General features: G+C 49.0%; 1 protein-coding gene across 5 annotated transcripts in view; it reads left to right on the top strand.

The window, feature by feature from the left end:
* Window positions 1-3,781: 3,781 nt before the first annotated feature.
* The window catches only part of Steap3 (STEAP family member 3), a 44,668-nt gene continuing 24,608 nt past the window's right edge, over window positions 3,782-23,841 (top strand). Inside the window, exons 1-2 of one of the 5 annotated variants that reach the window (XM_006529845.3) lie at window positions 3,782-3,925; window positions 4,604-4,738. In XM_006529845.3, coding sequence (XP_006529908.1) covers window positions 4,633-4,738 — 106 coding nt within the window. In that variant the 5' untranslated portion in view covers window positions 3,782-3,925; window positions 4,604-4,632. Of the gene's footprint in view, window positions 3,926-4,592; window positions 4,881-9,576; window positions 9,632-15,984; window positions 16,103-23,841 lie in introns of those variants that run through there. The other 4 variants (NM_001085409.2, NM_001379354.1, NM_133186.4 and 1 more) reach the window with 4 other exon arrangements.

The following is a 23,841-nucleotide window of genomic DNA, read 5'->3' as shown; positions in this document are numbered from 1 at the left end:
TGACTGCTACAGAAAAGAAAAGCAAGCGCTGGAAGGCAGTGCTTTCTATGCCAGAAACTGGGTGCCAGGCAGCAGTCACCTCTCCCTCCTGTAGACACCAGGCAAATCTGATCTTGGTTAAACGGCTTGTTCAGTCTGGGCCAAGGGGCAGCTGCAGGCAGCTATTTTGAACTCTGAATATGAACTCTGAATTAGCCTTGAGGACAAGTTGCCAACCCACAAGATCTATCGTGCCTTCTGAGAAGCTTCAAGATACAAGGACTCATCCACCTGGCTGTTGCTAATTATCCCAAAATTTCTTCCATTCTGCTTTGTGACAGAGTGTCATGTAGTCCTAGGCTGTCTTTGAACTTGCCACATTGCCAGGGATGATCCCGAACTTCTGAGCTTCCTGCCTCAATTTCCCAAGTTCTGGGTGCCTGACTTGTGTGGTGCTGCGGATGGATGGAGGCAGAGTTTCTGCATGCTAGGAAAGTACTGAGCCAACTAAGCCTCATCCCCAAACTTCCTTTTTGGGTCCAATGTCTCACAGCTGGGAAGAACAGAGTCACTTCTGGAGTTAACAAAGACAACTAGAAGGGAATGACAAGCAAGTCCATGGATTTGACTGCCAACTGTCCATACCATGCAGCTGTCTTAGCCTTCTCATGCCTCAGAGTTCTTGTTTGAACATGGGCAAAGTGCACTTAATTCTAAAAAAGATTAAATGAAAGAACATAGCTATAACACTTAATGCAAAATGCAGTCTCTGCTGTGTAGCAAGCAGACAACACAGTGTCACTTGTGTACCACAGATACTGTCCTCTTCAGTGTTCCCTAGATCTCACTGCCAGCAAAGGCAAGCCAGGCCTTCCTCATCTGTACCTTTTCTTCCCAGCCCCCTTTTTTGCAGAGTGACCTTGATATCCCTAACAGGCCAGGCTGGGTCACCAGACCTCAAAAAGCCAATAAAACACACAAATAATAGTAAAAAGTTGTTCTATAACAGTTTTCTTTGAGACTGCGACATTCTATCCTGAAGGGAAGTTCCTAAGACAGAGAGTAGCCAACTCAAAATAGCTTCAGGAAGTCCCTGAAGCTGACAGGATTCACTAGGGTCTCCCTTTCCAAGAGTAAACAATAAAGGCTACTGAGAGTTGCTATCAAACAAGCTTCAAAGAAAACTGATACCAGATCTGCTGCCTGGAAACTGAGCATCCTGGAAAGGGCTTAGGCCAACTACACCACCTAGAAAGGATACTCTTCAGCCCACTGAGTTGCCTGGGGGCTGTGTTGTGAGTTCCAGGTTTCAGCTTTTTGGTGAGCATAGACAATGAAGCTCTACTTGTGTCATTTCTTCTCCTGTCAGTAACCCCTCAAGCATAAGTAATCTGTGGGTGTTTGAATAAGATGGGCTCCATAAACTCATGTATTTAAATGTTAGTTGCAAGGGAGTGGAACTCTTTGAAAGGATTGGAAGGATTGGGGGGGGTATGGTCTCTTTGTCACTGCATTGAGTTTTCAAAAGCTCATGCCAGGCTTACCAAGCTTATTCTCTCTCTCTCTCTCTCTCTCTCTCTCTCTCTCTCTCTCTCTCTCTCTCTCTCTCTCTCCAGATTAGGATATAAAACTCTCTGCTATTGCTCTAGCACCTGCCTGCCACCATGTTCCCTGCTATGATGATAATGGACTAAACCTCGGAAACTGTAAGCAAGCCCCAATTAAATGCCTCTTTTGGTTTGGGTTTTTTTTTTTTGTTTTGTTTTGTTTTGTTTTTTGTTTCTTTTTGTTTTTGGTTTTTTGGTTTTTTTGGTTTTTTGGTTTTTCGAGACAGGGTTTCTCTGTCTAGCCCTGGATGTCCTGGAACTCACTTTGTAGACCAGGCTGGCCTTGAATTCAGAAATCCGCCTGCCTCTGCCTCCCGAGTGCTGGCATTAAAGGCATGAGCTACCACGCCTTTAAATGCCCTCTTTTATGAAAATTGCCTTGGTCATGGTGTCTCTTCATAGCAATAGAACAGTGTCTAAGACACAGACCCAATAAAACTCATTGGTTCATCAGGTTGAACTTTGATGGTGTTATGGCTACTCTTGATTGTCAACTGAATACATCTGGAATGAACTACAATCAAAAAACGGAGAGCACTCCAGGGATTGATTATTTTTGCTTGGTTTAAAGTAGGTGAATCCACTTCTAGTCCAGACCTTTGAGGTGGGAAGACACACCTTTAATCTGGGCCACACCTTCTGCTGGAAGGTATAAGGACGCAGACCTGCTCTTTGCCTGCTTGTCCTCACCTTGCTAACACATCCATTCCTCACTGGCACTGGGGCTACTTCTTTGGGATTCCAGCATATACTGAAGACCAGCTGAAATATCTAGCCTCATAGACTGAACAACTACTGGATTTTTGGACTTTCTGTTCACAGTCAGGTATACTGCAGCCTGTAAGTTATTCTAATAAATCTCCTTGTGTGTGTGTGTGTGTGTGTGTGTGTGTGTGCATGAACATGTGTGTGTGCACATTCGCGTGTGTCTGTCTGTCTGTGTCTCTGTTTGTGTAGAGAGATATTCATTCTATAAGGTCTTTTATTTTATAGATCTCTGATTCATACAGGCAATATACATACTTTGGTCTTTGTGGGCTCCTGATGTGGTGTGTGTGTGTGTGTGTTGTGTCTTCTCAGGAAAAGTATGTTACACAACAAAGCAGAGGAAGGAGCTTTATTCAATGTAGCAATGTTGGAAAGGGGAACAAATAAAGAAGTTCAGTGACACTTCCAGCTCCACATTCCAGGTCCTGATACAGGTTTAGGTTTTAAAAGGGGGCGAGAGGCGTGCCTAGCTAGGCAGTCCTGCTCATGGCGTGGACCTGCTTATTATGGTTGTTGGGGCTTCAGTATCTCCTGCCAAGGTAGTCTGACATGGTGTCAGAGTTACAGGATGTCTCTTTCCAGGAAACTCGTTTCCCCAAAGGCCACCAGACTTCAGATTTTTTTCTTCTCCCAGCACAAGATACCTGGAGAAATTCCAGTTTCTTGGAGTTCATTGTTTTAATAATCTTAGAGCTAAAGAGCATCTCTCTAGAATGTCTTCATTCCTGCCTGGAGGGCTGTATAATCTCTAAGGTCCCCCAGCCTGTCACAGGATGGAGCCTTTTCCAGTAGCTTTTGCTGCAGTGGGGTGTTTCTAATTCAAGGGTCTAGGGTACCTCTAGTTGGTTGGTGAAGAGTCTGTGAATAGCTGGGAAGATGGACTCACAAACATGAGGACCTGACTGGCAATTGCAACATCTGACCAAAACCAGGCACAACAGAGAACATCTGGATCCTCGGCCCCAAAGGGGCAGCACCCATGCATGTTCTATACTCATGGGTGACTCTGACGACAGAGGTGCCTCTTGTTCCTCCTTTACCCTAGAGGCCCCAATCTGAATGGTTAGAACACAGAGCCTTGGACATGCAGCATGCCCCAGGCCATCACTGCCTGTATCTGTTCAGGCCTCAGTTTCTCCTGGGCGTGGAAACCAAGTCTCTAGCTGGTTCTGAAGCATGGCCGGCTAGCATGGGGGTCTAGGAAGTCAGTGGCACCAGGCAGAACCACTCTTGGTGACTTACCTGCTATGCCACATACTTACCAAATAGCTAGGTGATTGTAGGGAGTTGGAGCATGGAGCTGCCACCTTGTTAAGAGGCTGGGGACAGCTGCTGAGCCATCCCTAGGCAGGGTGGGGTTTGTGGTGTGGTGTCCGGAGAGTGTTATCTCCCTCCAGTTATTCAGCATGCACCACCCCGAGAGGCCTCACACTCTATCTCAGACCTTGAGCTAAAGGACTCTCCCAAGGCGAGGGGGCCACTGCTTACTGGGGCCCTCCACCTGGGAAGGAGAGGTTAAAGGTGACCCAGGGTTAAGGAGAACCTGGTATGCCACATCTCAACTTATGATGGTGAGTCACTCTGTTGGGTCTGGTCTGTTCTTTTCTTCTTAAATTTTTATTACATTAACATTTTATTACCTTGATTGATTGATTGATTGATTGATTGATTGAGTAGATGTGTGGGGATGCACATGTGGAAGTCAGAGGACAACTTGAAGGGAGTTGGTCTCAGAGATGGAACTCTGGTTGTCAGATTTTGACTACACAGTAGTCACCTTCTGAGTTTTCTCATCAGCCTTGGGTCCATTCTTTTTTGTCTGTTTTGTTTTGACAGACAAGGTCTCACTGTGTAATAGTGGCTGGCCTTGAATTCACAGAGAGCTGCCTGCTTCCGCCACGTAGAGCTAATCCTAGCTCTAAAGGCGTGTGTCACTACATCCAGCTCCAATCTACTCATTTTGCTGAGTTCTCAAAGTGGCGCAAATGTCCACCACTGCCCTTCTCTCCCCCTCCTTTTGCAAGGCCAAGTCTCAGGAAGTAGAGAAGGAGAGGTTGGGCAGGGGGAATCCCAACCTTCACACTAGAGGCTCTGTGTCCACCTTTGACCTCGGTGTGCTTGGGGATGACCTGAGGTCAATGACCGACCGGCACCCCACTCCACCCCCATCCCACCAGGTCCAGGGCGGGGCTGTGACCTGCTTGTCTGGAATTTGGCTTACACTGTTTACCACTGCTCAATCGTTGCAGTGAGCTCCAGCCACCCAGCTTCAGAAGAAATGGCTGCAGAGGCCCACAGGCAGCAGGGCTCTTGCCCCACCATCCCCTCAGAGGGCTGTGGAAAGTCACCAGAGAAGAAAGGCAGTGCGGCCGACTCTAGACCTGGTGAGCTGGAGTCTGTGGGGCAGGGAGGAAGCAGGGCATAGAAGACACAGGAAGCAACTCTGCCCTGATTCCAGACTCCATCTGCATGGACTGATTCCAGGTGCTAGGGTTCCTTTCTCAGAAACCCCAGAAGTCCACGAAGGTATGCTTCCTCCAAGCAAGTGTGCACTCTCTTCTTGTGCATGTATAGATTCATGATGCCTGGTGTGTGTGCGTGTGTGTGTGTGTGTGTGTGTGTGTAAGAAATGTCAACCTCTGCCTTACTTTTTTTAAGAGGCTCTCACTTGGCCTGGAGTTCACTGGATTAGCTAGGCTGGCTGGTCAGCAGTCCCAGAAATTATTGGTTACTGCCTCCCTGGAGCTGGGCATAGCCCTGCATCTATCTGGTTTTGGGTGTGTGTGCCTAGGAGGAGAGTTTTGGGGGAATCTAATTCTGATCTTCGTGCTTGCACCTCGAGAACTTTTCTTACCCAGTTCTCTCCCCAGCCCACCTCATTCTTTCTGGATTACGGGAAAGGAGAAAGGGGTCACCAGTAAATTGTTTGCTGATAGAGTGAGCCTGACCCAAAGGCATGGCTCACAGAGAAAAGCTTGCCAACTGAGCTAATAATATAATAGGGATAGCATTGTCAGGAGCATGGCCCCACGTCCTTGCCATCAGGTAAAGAAGGAAGAAAGGTCAGCTATATGGCAGCTGCTCTCAGAGAAGAGGACGCTCTAAGTATTTCCCCTGAAGCTTTGACGGGTATTGAGTGTCTGAAGGCTGAAGTCTTTTCTCCATATTTTCAGAAATTCAGGAATAGACTAAGTCGTGTGTGTGTGTGTGTGTGTGTGTGTGTGTGTGTGTGTGTTTGTGTGTGTACAATTTATAGGAATCATGGGTTCTGGGGCTGACTCAGGTTAGCAAGTTTGGCAGCTTACCTGCTGAACTATCTCCCTGGCCTCCATATGGGTGTAGCACATTTCAAGTTTAGCCACAAGCAGGGACTGTTGATTGCACATGAAAATTTTGGTATCAGGTGATAGGTTATTTCTCCACCACAGGTGAAATGAGCCGATTCAAGCCAGATTATATTTTATTAAAGGCAGGTTTTTTGGGAAGCTGTTTTCAGGCAAGTTCATTGGCCCCACGGATTGAGGCCAGGAGAGTCGCCATGATGGGGAAGTGGGGGAGTGGGGAAGGAAATAGAGAGGAAGGGAGAGCACAGAGAGGTGAAGGGAGACCAAGATGTCTGGATTGTATAGGGAAGAGCATCTGGGCAAAGGACTGTTCAGCCGCTGGACTGGAAAGTTCAGGGTTTGGGGCAGGGTATGCTGGGTTGGGGGCAGGGTATACCATGTAGGGACTGAGGGATGCTGGTAGAAACTGGAGGCTAGGTCTGCTTTGATATGTAAAATATGTAGTCCTTGGGTTTGAAACCAGACACTGTGGAGTATCAAGGCCAGCTTGAGATACATGAGACTTTATCTAAAATAAAGTTCACTTCAATTAAAAAAAAAAGTTCTACTTCAGTAGAGGAATAGAAAGAGGTAACCTTATTCTATAGTGGGGCAGCAATCAAGGTGCAGGGGATTTGGGAAATACTCAAGGTGGCTCCCAGTGTCTCATAAGCCACACCTTACAATACAGAGTGATATACCATACTAGGTCACAACAGGAACGATATACCTTTGATTCCAAGACCAGCTAGCCTCAAGGGCTATCCTCCTGCCCCCTCACCTGCCTGTCTCGGTTCTCTGGGTACATCTGAGATGGCCTTTTACCCACTGGGTTATGTTAATAGCAAAGGATTCCTCACTTTTCTGGGTCACCCTCACCAAGTGCAGCTTATCTCCTATATAGAAGAGAACAACCCCCACCCACCCACACACCCCACACTGCCAAAGCTTGGGGGAGTCTCATGGTGCCTGGCTTAGTTGGCACAGCTGGACAATAGGATGTTCCCCGGGCCTCAGCCAGACAGGACCAGATTCAAGTGGCCGGGCTCTTGATCATGGCAGCCAGAAAACACGGTGGCTTCCTGTGGCCATCTAGTTTTAATAGGCAAGTAGAACATTTATTTTGTACACAGAGACAGATGTGTTCTGTCCTCATCTATAAGTGGGGGATCAATCCAAGATAGAAAAGCAAACAATGTCCCATTCCTTGCTGGGCCAAGTAGAAGATGAATCTGAGTTTTCTTCCTGGATGCTCTTGTCCTCTTAGCCAAAGCGCTAGCCTTATCTTTACGTAAAAGAGCTACCTCAAGGTCTCTGGAAATAGACTGCTTGGCAACTGAATGTACAGATACTGTATGTGTGGCCTCTGCTGTATCTGCCACATTCCAGTGCAGCTGGGTACACAGGAGAGCAGAGTAGCCAGAACCCCTCACTGACAGAAGCTTTGTGTATGTGTTCATGCACGTGTGTGTGTGTGTGTGTGTGTGTGTGTGTGTGTGTGTGTGTGTAGATAAATGTGTGCATGTATATGTAGAGGTCAGGCCTTCAGTGCAGTTCCACAAGGTACCATCTACCTTCCTTCTTGAGGCAAGGTCTCTCACTGGCCTAGAACTCACCAAGTAGGTTGGTCAGTGATTTGCCCATCTGCCTTCCTACTACTGGGATTCCAAGCTTGTGCCATCATGCCTGGCTTTTTTATGGACCAAACCCAGGTCCTCATGGTTGTAAGACAAGTAAGTACTTTACTGGCTGAGCCTTCTCCTCACTTCCCCAGACAGTTTTTCAAGGCCAAGCACTGTGTGTAGGCAGCATGCTGAGCAAACATACTGTTCTAGACTCTGGTTCTTGTCTGCTCAAGACAGGGGCCATCCCTCGAATTTTGCCTGCCCTGAAACCTACCCTGTGTAGCACCTTGGGGCATTATAGCTAAAATGGATAGAGTACCTTTAAGAATGACCACAGGAACTCAGAAATGTGTTTGCTGGTACATGTTTGGACAGTGGGCCCCTTGAAGGAGGCTAGAAAGGATCTAGGCACTGAAGCAGACAAAATAGAGAGCTGGTGGAGGAAGCCCCTAGCCGAGAGGAAGTTCAGGATGCTTGTGGGAGCTCTGGGTTACTGGGAGAGCAGGGAAACCCTTAAGAGCAGCATTTCATTCCTCAAAGAGCACAGAACTCTGCTTCTTCAACCCACTGTACCTTTAAGAAAAAAAAATCATTTATTGTGTGTGTGCACAAGCTTGAACAGTACACATATGGAGGTCAGAGGACAACTTTTCACTTTATGGTCCTGGGGGTTGGGGGCTGAACTCAGGCTTGTTGGCAACTGCCTTTACTCCTTGAGCCATCTTGCTGGTTCTTCCTGGATACTTTAGGGCCATCCCTGAGGCCCAGCCTTCTTACTTCTGGCCTCTCAAAATCTTGTTTCCAGATACCCCGAGGCTTCCCAGAAAACAAGATTCTTAGAATTCCTCAATGTAACTTCCAGCTGAGCCTTGAAGCTTCACACCTGCAATCCCTGCAGGGCAGGCGCTGTGGCCCTTAACTGCTAAAAGTTCAAGGCCAGTCTGGGCCTCTTAGGGAGGCGCTGTTTCCAAAACAAAACAAAACAAGGAGCCCAGGAGATGCTCAGTTGGCAAAGCATTGCCAAGCAAGCTGGAGGATCTAAGTTCCGGTCACCCACACCCATGTAAAAAAGGCAGCACTCCATGACTGTGATCCCAGCACTGGGCAAAGGAGACAGGACTACCCAGGGCTCACCAGCAAGCCTAGCCTAGCCGAACCAGTGAGCTCCAGGTTCTGCTAGGGAAAATAAAAAATAAAGTGGAGATCCAAGTGAAGAGAAGACCTAACATTGATCTGTGGCCCTCATGCATACATGCTCATGTGTGCATGCTCCCATCCCCCAACACATGCGTGCACATATATAAACACCTTCATAGGTTCCTCACCCTCCTGAACGCACTGTAAAAGTCAAAGCTCCTTAGTAGGAGTTAATGGACTTCTGCTCTAGGAAGTCTAGAAAGTCTCATTCCTGTGAGTCAGGAAAACCACACTCCCATTTCCCATAAACTGAGCATGAAGCTAATGCCCCTAGGGCCATCGGTATCAGGTAGGAAAGGCCATAACGTAAGTCTGAAGTGACATCATTATGCTGTGCCCTAGTGGGTTGCTGTGCGACAAAGCAGGGCGAACTGGGGCAGGGAATAGCAGTGGGCAGTGTCCCAGGGCAGGGGATACCTTTATCAGGACAGGGTGGTATCTTAGAACTCAGAGGTGTGTGTAGGGGTTCTAGCTTAGCCAGTAGTTCCCAGAGAGCCAGGATGGACCACCACAAAACCAACGGGGCATTGAAACCTGAAGACTTCTGAGAGCAGGTCAAAAATCATTTCTGAGGAGACAGATGTGATCCAGCTACAGTCACCCCGGTCTGGTTACAAACCTGTGCACCCTTGTTGGAGACAGGAGGGGTTTGCTAAACTCACACCCGCTTGTCACCCACCTGTGCAGCCCTAGCCTGCTGCCTAAATGACCACTTTGACCTTGATCAAAAACTGCCCTTGGATTTTAAGAGTTCTTAGAAAGGGGGAGGCACGCAGAGGTCACCCCGTCTTCCCGCTCCCTGTTCCTCCTCGTCCATGGTGGTGGGTTCTGCTGACTGTGGGCAGATCAGGAAGTGACAAGACAGGCTCTGAGACTCCCTAGGGGAACGGCTGGTGGAGGGTTGGTGGCTGGTGGCTTCCTCCACTTGTAGTGCAGGGCGGAGACAGCGATTGAGACTAGAAGGGGTGGCACTGCTGGATAAACGGCTACAAGCTGGCGGGCAGCCACTACCCCGCCAGGTCCGGCCCCACGGGCGGGCGGGACTCAAGGAGAGGAGGAGCCTGAGGCCGAGCCACCGCCTCCTCCCGCGACCTGCAGCTGCCAAGGCTCCTCCAAGCGGCCGGCTGCCGAGGTGAGTGACCCTGCCCCGGCACGCTCGCGTGCTTTAGGCTGTGCATGGTCCCTAGGACCCTTGTAGCATGCCTGCTGTGACGCACCCTGAGCAGTCACTACAGGTCGGGAAACCTTGTCTCCTAGAACCAAGCCACGTGAGGCTGGAGATAGAAGATCTCAGCGGGGTGCCCACAGACCAGGGAAAGCGGGCGTCTGGAGCCCGGGTTTCACTTGTGAGCCACCCTCCGGGGCAGTCCTGAACTACCAGGGTCCCACGTGCTCTTCGTTTTTTGCTCAGCGGGTTTCGGGGGAGAGAGTGCCTAGTACCCAATAGGCAGATCTGCCTAGTGCCCGCCTCTGTCCGCGGAACCTTAGCCTGGAAAGTTCTTCCTGTCCACTGAAATCTGGGAGTAGGTTACCGGCAGGAGTGTAGTGGTAACTTTGGTCACTCTAGATAGATACAGTGGAGGTTGTGGCTTAGGCTGTTTGGGTCAAGAGGCAGTTTGCGCTGGTGGAGGTCGGGGATGAGGGGCGGTGGGGGGGACCAAGAAGCCAAACAAGTGTTCAGAGCCACTTCCAAAACAGGCTCCAGAAGTGGGGGTTTGTGAAATGCCCTAGGGAGGCATGTCTGTCCGGCAGAGTGCTGCTATGATATAATTAGCAGCTAACATTTCTCCGACACTTATATGTGCCTGGGTGCAAGTAGGGGCTCTGTGCACATTAGTCCAACTAATCCTGGCAGCCAGGAGAGTCTGTTCTGTTATTCAGGGGAATTCTGAGCCTTCCAAATCCCCGGTGTTTTGCAAGGACACAGGTAGCAAATTATAGAAGTTGTTAAACTTTCCCAACAAAGAGGGCTTCTATCAGGTAAAGGAGGTCAGATCCTCAGGCTGTCTGGACAGCACCATGAACGCAGTGCTGGGCGAGAACAATGCCCACAAGAGGAAAGAGCATGCCCTCTTAAGTCACCCCAAGGGCTGGTGTGTGTAGTCTGTCTGTCCATGTGGAGGCCAGAGGTGGATGTTGGGTGTCTTCCTTTATTGCTTTGTACATTTTGAGAGATGGGCTCACTCCCTGAACCTGGAGCTCACCAGTTGGCTAATCTGTCTGGCCAGCAAGCCCTGGGAATCCTCCGGTCTCCGCCTCCCCAACTCTGCCATTACAACTGTGCATGAGTGCACTAGCTTTTGACCTGAGTTCTAGACACCCAATCGTAGCTCCTTGGGCTGGCCCAGAAAGCACTTCACTGACTCAACTCTCTCCCCAGCCCTGCAAGGGCTGTTAGAAACACAGATGTCCAGTCCTCCTGGGCAACCAACTGAGTCGGCCAGGAGCACGTGGAGGGCCCGGCAGTGTGTCTGTCTGCCTTGCTCATCTCTGTCACCAGTGGTCTGCAAAGGGGTTGACAGGAAACAAATGCTTAACCCAGTGTTCCACGGATGAAGAGACGGAAAGGGGCAAGCAATGTCATGAGGGAAAGGGTGGGGATGGGAAACATGGGAGGCTAGTGGCCTCGGAGTCAGCTGGGAGCTCAGGATGGCCCACCTGATCATCTAGAGTTGGATCAGATTACCTGAAGCCTCCTGAGGTCTTCCAGGCCTGATCTGGTTAAGCTTGGATCTCTCCAGTCTGAAGACACCAGATAGATGGATTCCTGGCCCAGCCTGTCTTCTGTCCTTGTTTCAGGATTCTTCCTTCCTTAGCCTCTTCAGAGACAGAGTATTGGGCAGGGTTTCAAGGTGTTAAAAAGTGAAAGTTCTTGATCGAAGTCCAAAGCCACACACCTTCGCAGTGGGTGGGATGAGACAGGTAGGAGAGTCTGGCTTTGTAGCCAGCAAGCAGCGAGTCTGAATCTCAGCCAACACTTCTGGATCTCTGGACTTGGCTCTGCAATTGGTAAGCCTTTCCTGGGCCCTTAGGCACTGTATCCTCATAAAACAGAGAGAGTGCTACCCACGGGCATTCATTATACAGAGCTCCAAGTTGTCAGAGTTTGTTAAGTATCAGGTTCCTCACTCTGCTCCCAAGGGTTTGAGTATTAATGCCATGTGTTTGAGTTTATGTCTATGTCAGGGTGTGTGCAGGTGTGCAAGTGTGTTTTCACATGAGCGGGAAGACCAGACATCAACCTCAGCTGTCATTCTTCTTGCTCCTTGCTCTCTCACTGCTCTGGGTCTTGCCAGTTCAGCTTGGCTGGCTGGCCTGTGAGCCCCAGGGATTGCCTGCTTCCCCGGGTTTGTGATTACAAGTGTGCACCGCCATCCTCAGCTTTTTCATATGGGTTCTGGGGATTGGACTCAGGTCCTCAAGCTTGCAAGGCAAGTAGTTTTATCAACTGAGTTATTTCCCTATGTCAGATTTGAGTATGAATCTGATTGGACCTTCCAGGCTCATGGAGAGAAGACCATCAAAGCCCAGAGTGGAGTCTGACATCCCCTTCTCTGTGACAGGGCTGGCCACAGCTCCAGGCCCCAGCAACCCTTGTTGAGAGTCTGGGCACCTACCTCCAGGACAGGAAAGAGTCTTTCTCTGCTTTCTGCTGTCTGCAAACTGAAACCTTAATAGGCTGAGGCAAGGGTGGAAGGTCTTCTGGGACTTGGGTTCTCTGCCTTCCAACTGAAACTGGATCTGCCTCTTGCTGCCTTCCCTACCCTGCAGAGTGGTTAGGACTTGCTGGGTTGGGCAGGCAGGAGGTGGGTACTTTAAGTACTCTATGAAATTTCCCTCTAGTGTCTGGACCAGGAATGGGCCTCTGGATTTAAAAGGAAGGAGTTTGCCAATTTAGAACCTGTGTTGGCTCCTTTCGTCTGTGAAGGGATGAGTGTGTGCCTCTGTTTTGTAGTGTGTGAAGACATGTACATGCCATGGTTCTTGGGTAGAGGTCAGAGGACAACTCGGGAGACTTTGTGGTCCTCTTGTGTCTTTACAGGTCACCAGGTCAGCAGGTCACCAGGGCTTGTGCTTTAACCATTGACCCATCTTAGCAGTGTTTGTTTCCTTCTCTTGCCCCACCCATGAAACCCCATTTTAATCTGTGAGGTTGTTAAGGTTATGAGGGGGGCTTCTCACATGATATGCAAGTATAAAGTCAGGAAATCATATCTTCTAGTTGACCCCCAAACTGGGCCTATAATCTGTCCCACCCAGCCTCTGACAGAGAGCTTCAGCTCACCCCCTTCCTGTCCTTGGCCTGCTGTGCACTGATGCCATCCCACCTGAAATGACAGTCCTCATTCCTGAGCGGTTAGCTTCCCCACACACCCGAGCCTGGCCCAAGCAATGGTGTGATCCTCCCAACCACATGACTTTTCCAAGGGCCGACTAGCCTTCAGTCTCTTCTTTCAATCCCAAACCAGAGACTCCTTGCCACTCACTCTAGGTCTGTCCAAATCGTGCTTCCTCGTCCAAGTAACAGTTGCAGAGCGCTCACTAGGTGCCAGGCACTCAGACCAGCACAGTTGGCAGTACTACCCAGCTGTTCCACTTCCAAACTCATCTGAAACCTCTGTATTACCAAGTACAAGTAAAGAAAGGCCTCTCTTCCATGTGCCTGGCCCCCCAGAGCAATGTTTTGAGTAGACCTCTGCCCAGTTGCCCCTACAGTGTAAAAGCCCTCCACCAGAAGAGTTAGCCCTCCCAAACAACACATCTTTACCTGTCACCTTGGTCACCCACAGGAGCAACTATGGATATCACCGTTCCGTAGTCAGGTCTGTCTTCCGCTTCATGCCAGCAGCCTGGTGCTTATACATTAATTTCCATGCTGGGAACTAAACACAGGGTTAGAGCATTCTGGGCAAGCGCTCTTACACTGAACTGCTCTCCAGCTCTGATTGCTTGTTTTGTACCTCTTTAGTTCTCAGTTTAGGAGATTAAGCTTGTCCAAACAAGGAGACAGTCCCAAGAGCATCACACTAGCCAATGGCATGGATGTGGAGGAGTATGAGATCAGTGAAGGGTGGAGTGGGTTATCCCAGCACTTGTGAAGAGAGCAAAGCCTTCTTGAGGCTGGTGAGCAGGCCTTCCACAGTGACCACCTCCCCATACTATAGACGCCTGTTACCTGTGGGGTGGAGGTTTGTCATTCTTCCCGGCAGGCTTATGGAGGAGGCAGAACCCCAACAGTGAGGTTGGATGTCTCTGAGGGCAAACTTGTTCTAGGTGGCTGTGACCCAGACCCTCCTGGTGGAGTTGACCTGAACAGTGTGGGATATGACAAGGAGCCAGTGCTCGGTTGTCTGGGTGACCAGCCTTGCCTGTGCAAGGGTCAGAAGCAAACTGGAAGCAGTGGTTGTGTCCAGCAAACCAGTGCCCCCACGAAGACTGAGCCAATGTAAAAGATGACATGAGTCCCTCGGATGGTCCTTAGAGGGATGGCTCCTGACTGGTCAGAGCTAGAAGGGGAGGAAGCAACTGGAGCCCAGACATCAAGAGTTTTGATTGGGCTGGGGGTGGTATTCTGGAAAGCCTTACTCCTAGAGATCCAGGCTCTGTGGCTAGAGATGGACACCTTAATGCACCTCTGTTTTCCCCGAGCAAAGCCCCAATGGGAGCAGGTAGAACCCTAAGGAACTACAGAGAGAGTATGTTAGCTCCTTTCCACTTCACCCAGCAGGTGTCTTTTCCTGGGGAAGTGTCCCTTCCTCTCAGAACTGCTACTCTAAGGGGACCTGGAGATCACCCAGCAACCTTGTCTGGGACACAGTAGGCTAAAGGGCTCCTGTACTGAGTCAGGAATTCTGTCCCAAATCCTGCTGCTCAGAGCTTTGGGTGACTCTGGGGCTCACTGGTGATGGAGAGTCCTCCTTGAACCCCACTGCCTCCGCAGGCATCTTCCAGCATCAAGGGAGCACAGCTCAGAATGAGGGACTAGGGGTGATGCACAGGTTTCTATCCTCAGCTGATACTGTCCAGGGATCACATGGTACCCCAGCAACAGAGAGCAGATTCAGACAACAGGCAAACACTGAGTAACCTGTGTCTTTAAGGGCTTCCATAGTCACTGTTTTACTTAATGGTCAAAATAGGGAACACTGGGGATGTAGGCAAAGTCCAAAGTCTTGCTTATTATGTATGAAGTCCTGGGCTCCAACCAAAGACCCACATAAACTGGACATAGTAGAGTATCCCTGTAATCCCAAGTACTGGGGAGGCAGGGGCTGAAGGATCAAGGGTTCAAGGTCTTTCTTTAAGACCAACCTGGTCTAAGTGAGACCCTCAGAGTAGGAAAGAAGCCTTCCCAAGGTCACACTGTTAGCATGCGGTTAAACTCAAGTTCATATTTAGGGCAACCAACTGCTAACCTAGCCTTACTTGTTGATTCAGAGTGGGTAAATGTTGTCCAGGACTACAGGAGCTGATAGATGCCGACAACAGGGAATTGTATTTCCAAGGAAGTGGGATTTGGGTGGGTCAGGAGTATATTCAAACTCAGATGGAAAGAGCAGGCCAAGAGCAAGAGAGTCACAGGTCAGGGCATGAAGAAAGAGAAAACAAAACCAGTCTCTGTATTGGCCTGCACTGGACTCCATGTGATTCCAGAATCTAGCCCTACCCCCAAGAGGCTTTACTGTTAGGGACAGACATAAGAGGACTGCCAGTCAGAGCAATATGGACCTGCTCTAGTTGCTGGTCCTTATAAAGCCACAGACTGGGACGTGTGTGCTTAGCAACAGACTTCACTGGGCTGCAAGTTTGCTAGTTCTGACACGCTGAAGACAGTCAGATATGCCCATACACAAGCCCAGACAGCACCGTTCCTGAACTCTGGGCTGCCCTCAAAGCCTTGGAACCCAGCAGTCAGCAGCCAGCAGCGAGTGGGCGTGTGCCCTTATCTACCATTTCCAGTGAAATGATAATAGAGCGGTCTGTCCATCATCTTCTGCTATAGGCACTGTCTGGCATGTGGTGACAAAGAAGATCCCCCTATCAGCACAAACTGCTGAGAGAATTCTCGAGAAGCCTGTAACAGCCATGGTGATTGCAATGAATTACCCTCCTAGAAATTGATCATTCGCTACTTTCTGTTACCATAATGCTGGCTTTGTACCTCCAAGGGTCTCAGTGTCTCTGCCCAACCTCTCCATGACATTTATTCATTTTATGCATCCTGGCTTCAGCTTGCCATCCTGCCTCAATTCCTGTACCAAAGACTCTGCAGTCTGAGCCACTAATTACTTCAGTGAGGTTTCCTCCCCAAACAGGAAGTCTCCCGCAGAATTGCTCTCTCAGGGCACTCTCTAACCGAACATCAGCCACCTCTCCAGGGGCCAGTCCCTGTGGCCAGCTGTAGGTGGGCAAACTGAGAGGGGAGGTGTCCCAGTTACCCACGCCCTAGAAGGGCCCGTGGCCGTCCCAATTCTGAAAAACCCCAGTCAGACTGCCGAAGGTGGAGACTTTAGTCAGAAGAGGCGACTTGCAGCGGGGTTGTCTGGGCATTCTAAAACTTCAGACCTCCCCTGAGGCCAGATGGCGCAGTCACCTGTTGCTGGTAAGTCTGTTGGGGCTCCAGGGCAGCTACCAGATTCACTTACTAGTACGCCATCCTCTGGTCCACTTGAGAGTGCTGTTCTTTGAAGGTCTGCAGATTTTACCAGAGCCCAGAGAGAGCAGTGTTTCCCTGAGAGTTGCACAGCCTCAGCCTGGCAGCAAGGAGCACAGTAGAATAAGATCTTGTCAAAATAAAGCAGGAGATTGATTGTCTGCTGTGTGTATTTCAGGGCCACCTTCTCAGGGAGGGCGTTCAGGCAGTAAACACAAGAGCCTCTTCAGAGTGCAGGGCTCTGGTTTGCACACACAGAGAAAGCAGCGGCTTCGTGGGTTTTAGTGTGTGTTGCTTTAAAAAAAAATTAATGTTCATGATGTATTTCTGAGGAATGTGGGCCCGTCGGGAATTATAAATTTTACACAGAACTGCCGGCTGCGAGTAATCGAACTGGATTTTTCTAGAAGGATTTGAAAAGCTAGATGTTTGTAAAAGCTCTATCAATTATTCATTTGCTTTTATTCTGCAAAGTGATGTGGAGAGAAAATGCTGTTTTCTAACAGATCAAACTTGTGTGCATGAGTGTGTGTGTCTGTGTGTGTGTATGTGTGAGTGTGTCTGTGTGTGTGTGTGTCTGTGTGTGTGAGAGTGTGTGTGTGTGAGTGTGTGTGTGTGTGTCTGTGAGTGTGTGTGTGTCTCTGTGTGTGTGTGTGAGTGTGTGTGTGAGTGTGTGTGTGTGTGAGTGTGTCTGTGGGTGTGTGTGTGAGAGAGAGTGAGTGTGTGTGTGTGTGTGTGTGTGTGTGTGTGTGTGTGTGTGAGTGAGTGTGTGTGGGGGGAGGCCTGGCTTATGTGCATGGACTTTGTTTCCTCTTCGGCAGGCACAAAACTGCCATCCTTTTAAAAAAAAATAATGATTTTTATGATGTCTAAATAACAATCCCAGGTAGTATTGCAAGAAACGTAACAGCAAAATGTTTGTAAGAGTCCATCTGATAGGGGAGATGCCCACAGAGAAAACAGAAGTGTGCCACTTAGGACATGTTTGATGTCATTAGCTTTTATTTTGTTTGGGGCAGAGCCTGCTGTAGCCCAAGCTGGTCTCAACCTCATCATGTAACTAAGGACAATTTGGAACTTCTCATTCTCCTGCCTCTACCGCCCAAATATGGAAATGACAAATACACACTACCACGATGTTTGTATGGTTCTAGGGATATAACTCAGGGCTTCCTGTATACTCCATAAGCTCTCTACCAATCAGCCTCCATCTCCAGATCTGCCACTACATTTTACATGCTAATTTCAGACTGGTAGCCTCTTTTCTCTCACCTCACCTTGGGAGGTAGACACGGGTTGGGCAAGGAAAGAGACTGTGGTCTCTGAGCCTAGGAAGGAACAAAGGCCTGGGTCTAAGTGAACGCCTACTTAAGACCCAGGATGGAGGACAGCCACACTCTAAAGGAACAGCAAGAAGAGGGACTGGGAAATTGTTCCCAACAGCTCAGAGAGAAGATAAAGGACACAGGAAGGAAACAGACTTAAATCTAGAACCTGGTGCTGGCCAGGTGACATCTGTAGCACCCACATACAGAGCCTCTGCCCTTGCCACCCAAGATGTCAGTTGGATGCTGAGACTAGATTAAGGCAGAGCCAGCTCTGGGACCGAGAGGTGCTCCCTTTGCCTGTCTGGGCCTTAGTTTATGATGCATAAAGTAGAAGCATCCTCTGTAGGTCATATCCCAACACACATCCAAAGTCATGTATTGCTGCACAGTGAGATCTGCCCTTGTCTTCTAATCTCTTCTCATTCGACCCTGAGGATTTGGGTTGTTCAGGGACCAGACACTTACAGAGAGACATGCTGGCTGCCTCCCTCAGTAGCCTTATGCCCCCAAGGAAACCTTGGATTACTACTTAGGGAAGTCATGTGTCAGAAAGAGGGAGAAGGCGTTGTCCCTGGGAATCTCTTCTTTTTGCACAGCAAGGGTGTAATTTTCATTCAGGCTGTGTGGGCAATCCCCTGTTTAATGATGGCTTGACACAGGATCTTTCAACTTTAGGGGAGGTACAACACCAACATTGTTCAGTGGAAACCGTTCTTCAAATTGTGAATTTGGATGTTTCCCAGGAATTTTAAACTCACAGCATCATCAATTTACAGTGGATTTGCTGGCTGCCACGCCACCATAAATCAAGGTCCATATAACGAGCAGGACTTGTGTGTGTGTCACTTGTGTGTCTGTATGTTCACACATGTGAACTCACATATAGACACGTTCATGTGAAGGCCAGAGGTCTTTCTCGATCACTCTCTGACATATATATTGAGGCAGAGACTGTCACTAGAAACAACTGCTCCCAAATTTTGCTAGTCTTACCCAGAGATCCTCTGTCTCAGTCTCTGGGATTACGGGCAGGCTACCACTCCTATCTGGCATGTATATGGGTGCTAGGGGTACTTTCATGGCATGCTCTTTACCCCTGATCCATCTTCCCAGCCCAGAACGATTTTATAGACATTATTATTCCCTCCACCAGCCTGAAGGTTGTAAGTTCATATCAGAGGATATTAGGTTTAATGTCGCCATAAACACGTGGGAAGGGCACTCTAAGGGAAGGTGCATGGCACTGTATACTTGGTCCATCCCTGTGACAGAGAGCCTAAGGGATCAGAGGACAAAAATGTCTATTTTTATCTTAAAGAGGAACTGGGAGCCTTCTCTTCTTCCTCCTTTTTTAAAGTGTATGCATATGTGTGTACTCATGTGTGTATGTGTGCTCACATGTATATACTGAGTCTGTGTATATGTATGTCTGTATGCTCCTAACGTGTGCTCACATGTGTGTGTTGGGGGGTTTCATGTGGACCCAGAGGGTGACATTAGGTGTCACCTTCAGGATCTCACCAACTGACTCAGAGACCATCCTGTCTCTGCCTCCCCAGCACTGGGATCACAAGTGCATGCCACCATGCTCCGATTTTTGTGTGGGTGTGGGGGAGTTCGAGTTCTTTATACTTTCTAGGCAACCACTTTACCGATTGAGCCATCTCCTTAGCCCCATCAGCTGGGCCTTCTGTTGGACCTCGTAATTGCTAATCTTAGTTATAAACATGACTAAACTTGGGACCAGATAGTTATAAAAGTTGCTGGGCACTGCTGTGAGGGACTTTATATTGGTTTTGTTTTTGAGACAGGTTCTCATAATATGGTCCTGGTTAGCAGAGAACTTACTATGTAGACCAGGTTGTCTTCAGTCTCACAGCAATCTGGCTGCCTGTCTCTTAAAGTGCTGGGATTAAAGCTGTGTCAGACTTATTTGAGTCAAGAAGACCCACCCTAAATGTGGGTGGCACCTTCTGGTAGCAGCCCAGATAAAAGGACATGGAGGAGACCCCTGCTTTTTGCCTGCTGCCCTCAGTCTTGCTGACAAGCTCATCTATCCTGCTGCTGCAGCATACCCCCTCTACCCACCCCTCATCACCCCCACCCTTCCCCACCCCTACTGATGCTAAAACCTTTGGGTTTCCATTGTAGACTAAAGCCCAGTGGTTCTCCAGGAATCTCCAGACTCATAAGGACAGTTTGAAACTGTGAGATACCCAACCAGTACAGTGAGCAACTCCTGGTTTCCTGGCCTCTCTAGCATGAGATGGCCTCTGTTGGATTACCTGGACCACATCCTATAAGTCAATCTAGAAATCAGCCTGATGCATCTCCTGTGAGGAGCAAGTAGTTTAGTGACTCTGTCCATAAAACTTCTGGCCATTTGTAGAAAAATAAGGAAAATAATGATGGGGGCTGGTGACTTCCAGAACCTCTGGGATGGGTTATGATCTGGAAGTATTTATTACCAAGGAAACCCTTTCCTCCCCAAGCTGCTTTTACTTGGTGTCTTCTGCTCCCCTGTGTTTGATTGTTTTTGTCTGTCTGTCTGTCTGTCTGTTTTTTGAGACAGGGTCTCTTTACATAGCCCTGGCTTTCCTAGACCTCACTGTGTAGACTAGGCTGGCCTTGAACTCAAAAGAGATCTGTCTGCCTTTGGCTCCTGAGTATTCAGATGGAAGATGTGTGTCACCACGCCCGGCCAAGCCAGTGGGCTTTACAGCAAGAGAAAAGCCACTCGATCAGGCCTTGAGTTTTGTTAGATGGAGGGAAGAAGATTTGCAGGCAAAAAAAGATTAATTCAAAAAAACAAAAAACAAAAAACCAAACATGATCCTGAGGGAGAAGAAGGGGAGGGAGAGGAGGAAGGAAGAGGAAGGGAGGGAGAGGGGGCAGAGAGGAAGGGAAGGAAAGAGAGAGGAGAGAGATTAGGTTTGTCTTATTTAATTACCACTGGGATGCAGGGCCCCAGCTAGGTTCTAGGAGAACAGTTAAGACACACAAGCACACCCTGACCTTGGCATAGAAATCAGAAGTAATATTATTCAAACAAATATTAATTGAGCACCGACTGGATGCCAGGCTCTGGGCTAAGTGATGGAGACACACATATGATCCAAAGGTAACCTCTACTTCATGCAGGGACCCACAAGTGAGCCAGTTGGTGAAGTGGGCAGAGCGAGTCACGGAGCCCAAGGAGCCCCTCTGCCCTGGGACAGGAGGAAACCTGGGGTTAGTCTTTTGAGTCCTGGGAAAGAGCCTGCTCTGGCATGGCAGGAGTTGGGGATCGGTCAGATCTGTGATCTGGTCCTCCCAGAACAGCTGGTGAGGATGTGGAGACCAAGTTCAGTGTCCTTAAGAGTCCAGAGGAAGTGTCCGGCAGGGGAGGCTCCCCCAAAGGCTTTCTGGAAAAGAAACTCCTAACTAGACAGAACGAGAAGTGATGTCACAAGTTTGAGTCTCAGGAGGAAGGCCTGGAGCTGTCTTTGTGTGTCTTGGCCACCTCTGCCTTTTCTGTACCCCCACGCTTCCCAGTCCAGGAACAAAGCTGGGCCAAACTTTTGTTTTTTCTGATTTTTCAAATCCCTCCCCATGGCAAGGGGAGGGACAGCCACAGCCTTCAGGACGCACGGACTCCTGGCTTTGCCGCTCCAGTCTTCCAGGAAGCAATGGGTCACCTCACTTCAGGTGCTGAGGATGTAGGCCTGGGTGTTGTTTTTCCATGACCTCCAGCCTAACTGGATTAACAGCCATTCAAGAGCTGGCTGACTCACAGGCCTCCTTCTGGAGGTCTCTGTGCACAGCTAAGCTGGCCCTCCCGGCTCTCATGGTGCCTGGTTAGGCTCTCATTGAAGTCTATGATGGTGGAATATGGATTATGAACTTTATAAAGTCTAGAATCGCCTAGAAGACAAGACTGTGGACACACCTATTATATTAAAATTATATTGTGAGTATATTATATATTAGCCTCTGGGCCTGCCTTTGAGGGAGCTAGATTCTATAAGATCTAGTCCTAACAAAGGAGAAAGTGGGCTGAGCCTCAGCCTTCATCCCTCTCCTGACTGTGGATGCCATGTGACCACCCTCCTCTCTTACTACCACCCCATCCATGCCATGGTAGACTTAATCTTGAACGATGAGCCACAATAAACCCTCCCCCCCAAAGTTGTTTTGTTAGGGTATTTCAATCACAGAAACAAGAAAAGAAACTAATACAGAGGGTTTTGGTTTTTTGTTTTTGTTTTTGTTTTTGTTTTTTTTCTTCCAGCTGTATTTTAGAGCCAGCCCATCTCCTAAGATCTCTTGGACCTAGTATCTTGTTTCCCCTGTGCACACAGTGGGGATTCAAGGAATACCTGAGGAGAGTCCTCTGAGGAGACATGGCAAGACTAAATGTTGTTTTGCACTGCCCAACCACAGGGGGCGCTCTGCACATGAATCACTGTGTAAAGTGATGCATGGAGAATGTATGGAGAGTGAAGAAGATGTAGGGGTTGGCTCATGTCCCAGCCTTAGTGCTGATGACAGGGCCTCCTCTCCCCTCTCCCAGTCCGCACTGACCACCATGCCAAGTTTAATGGCTACGAGTTGAACTGAGCTGCCCTAATGAGCAGCCATTCTGACTTTCTCTGTTGAGTTGAAGAAGTGAAACTTGAACGGATGGGAGGTGGCCATCTGGGTTCTTCAGCCGAAATGCTCAGTCCTTCAAGAACCTGCTTCCAGCCAGGCTGTGTGTTAACATCCTGGTCATCCAGCCTTTGTGACTTTGCAATACTACACTCCTCACACTTGTTCCCAAGACTGCTGTGGGCCTGGTGACCTACCTGCCCCGCAGAAGCGAACACCATCAGGTTTGATTTGGCTGAAATGCCACCACACCCTCCACCCCCCTCTCCTCACTCCTGCTATGAATCATTATCAGTGACCTTGCTCAAACCCCTAAGGGAAGCAGCTTCAGGGAGGGAGGGCTTGTGCTGGCTCACAGTCTGAGGGTGCAGGTCATCATGGTGGGGGAAGTCACGGCAGCAGGAGTGTGAAACAGATGCTGGTGCATACTCCATTTTCTTCTTTTAATTGATTCCAGGCCTAGCCCATGCGCCTGGCCCTTCACATTTAGGGTAGGTCATCCTACTTCAGTCTAATCTAGAAACTCCCTTCCACGTATCCAGAAGTTTGTCTCCTAAATGATTCTAGGTCCTGCCAAAAGTTGACAGTATCGGTACTGATACTGTCAAGAAGAAAAGAATTCAGTCAGGAGACAGCTTAAGCAGAAGTTTATTGGGTAAAGCTAAGCAAAACTAACACTGAAGAGAGAGTTGAGTAGACTGCTCCAAGGCAGGAAACAGCCTAGTAGGTTCTTATGGGTTTTAAAGACATTTTATGAATATTTATGAGTAGGTAGCATATTCATGGAGTAAGTTGGGATTTCCTCCCCAAATCATGTGAAACCTGTTATCGATGATTTTAAGTTATTTCTTTCCTCTAAGAAATCACATAAAACAGGCCTGGGGTAGTGGTCCCGAACCACAAATTGTGTGATGTGATAGTGATGTCAGGGTCTGAGGGTGCACGTGTCTGGGAGAATGTCTTGCTAGCCAAAACACTGAGGGTGATCTTGAACTTCTAAGATTCCCCTGCCTCCACTTTCAGAGTGCTGGGATGACCTTGCTTGGTGTATGTGATACTTAGTGAGCAGGCAGAGGGCACCATGCATGCTAGGTATGTGCGATAGTCTTAAGTCAGCTTGACACAAGCTAGAGTCATTTTGGAAGAGAAAGCCTCAATTGAGAATTTACCTCCATCAAATTGGCCTGTGGGCAAGTCAGTGGGCCATGGTCTTGGTTGGTCTAGAAAGGCCCACCCCACTGGGGAGAGTGTCACCCTTGGGCTCCTGGGTGCTAGAAATCAGAGGAAGAGGAGCAAAAGGAAGCAGTGTTCCTGGGGTTGTCATGGCTTAAGGACTGTCACTGGCAGGCACCCAGGCTCCACTTCTAAACTTGCTGATGCCCTGCCCATCTTCCTATTGTGCCACCACCCCAAGCGCCACTTCCTCCCAGCCTCTGCTTCCCTTTGGCCATCTCTGTTTTCCTTTAGACAAGGTCTCATAGAATCCAGGCTGGCCTCAAACTCACTCTGTAGGTGAGGATGGCCTCACAGTTCTGGTCCTTTTGCCTTTGAGATTATAGGCATGCATCGCCACTTCCAGTTTACTGAATGCAGGGGGCAAAGGGGTCAAACCCAGGGCTTCCTGCTTGCTAGGCAAGCACTCTTCTGACTCAGCCACACCCCCACCCTACTCCTCACCCCATTAAGCTGGCTTGGGGTGAAATGCATGTGTGCCTTCAGGCCATTATCTCA

The sequence above is a fragment of the Mus musculus genome, chromosome 1, assembly GCF_000001635.26.
Source record: "Mus musculus strain C57BL/6J chromosome 1, GRCm38.p6 C57BL/6J".
Taxonomy (NCBI): Eukaryota; Metazoa; Chordata; class Mammalia; order Rodentia; family Muridae; genus Mus; species Mus musculus.
Note: the sequence above shows the minus strand (reverse complement) of the source record. Positions and strands in the feature narration are given on the sequence as shown.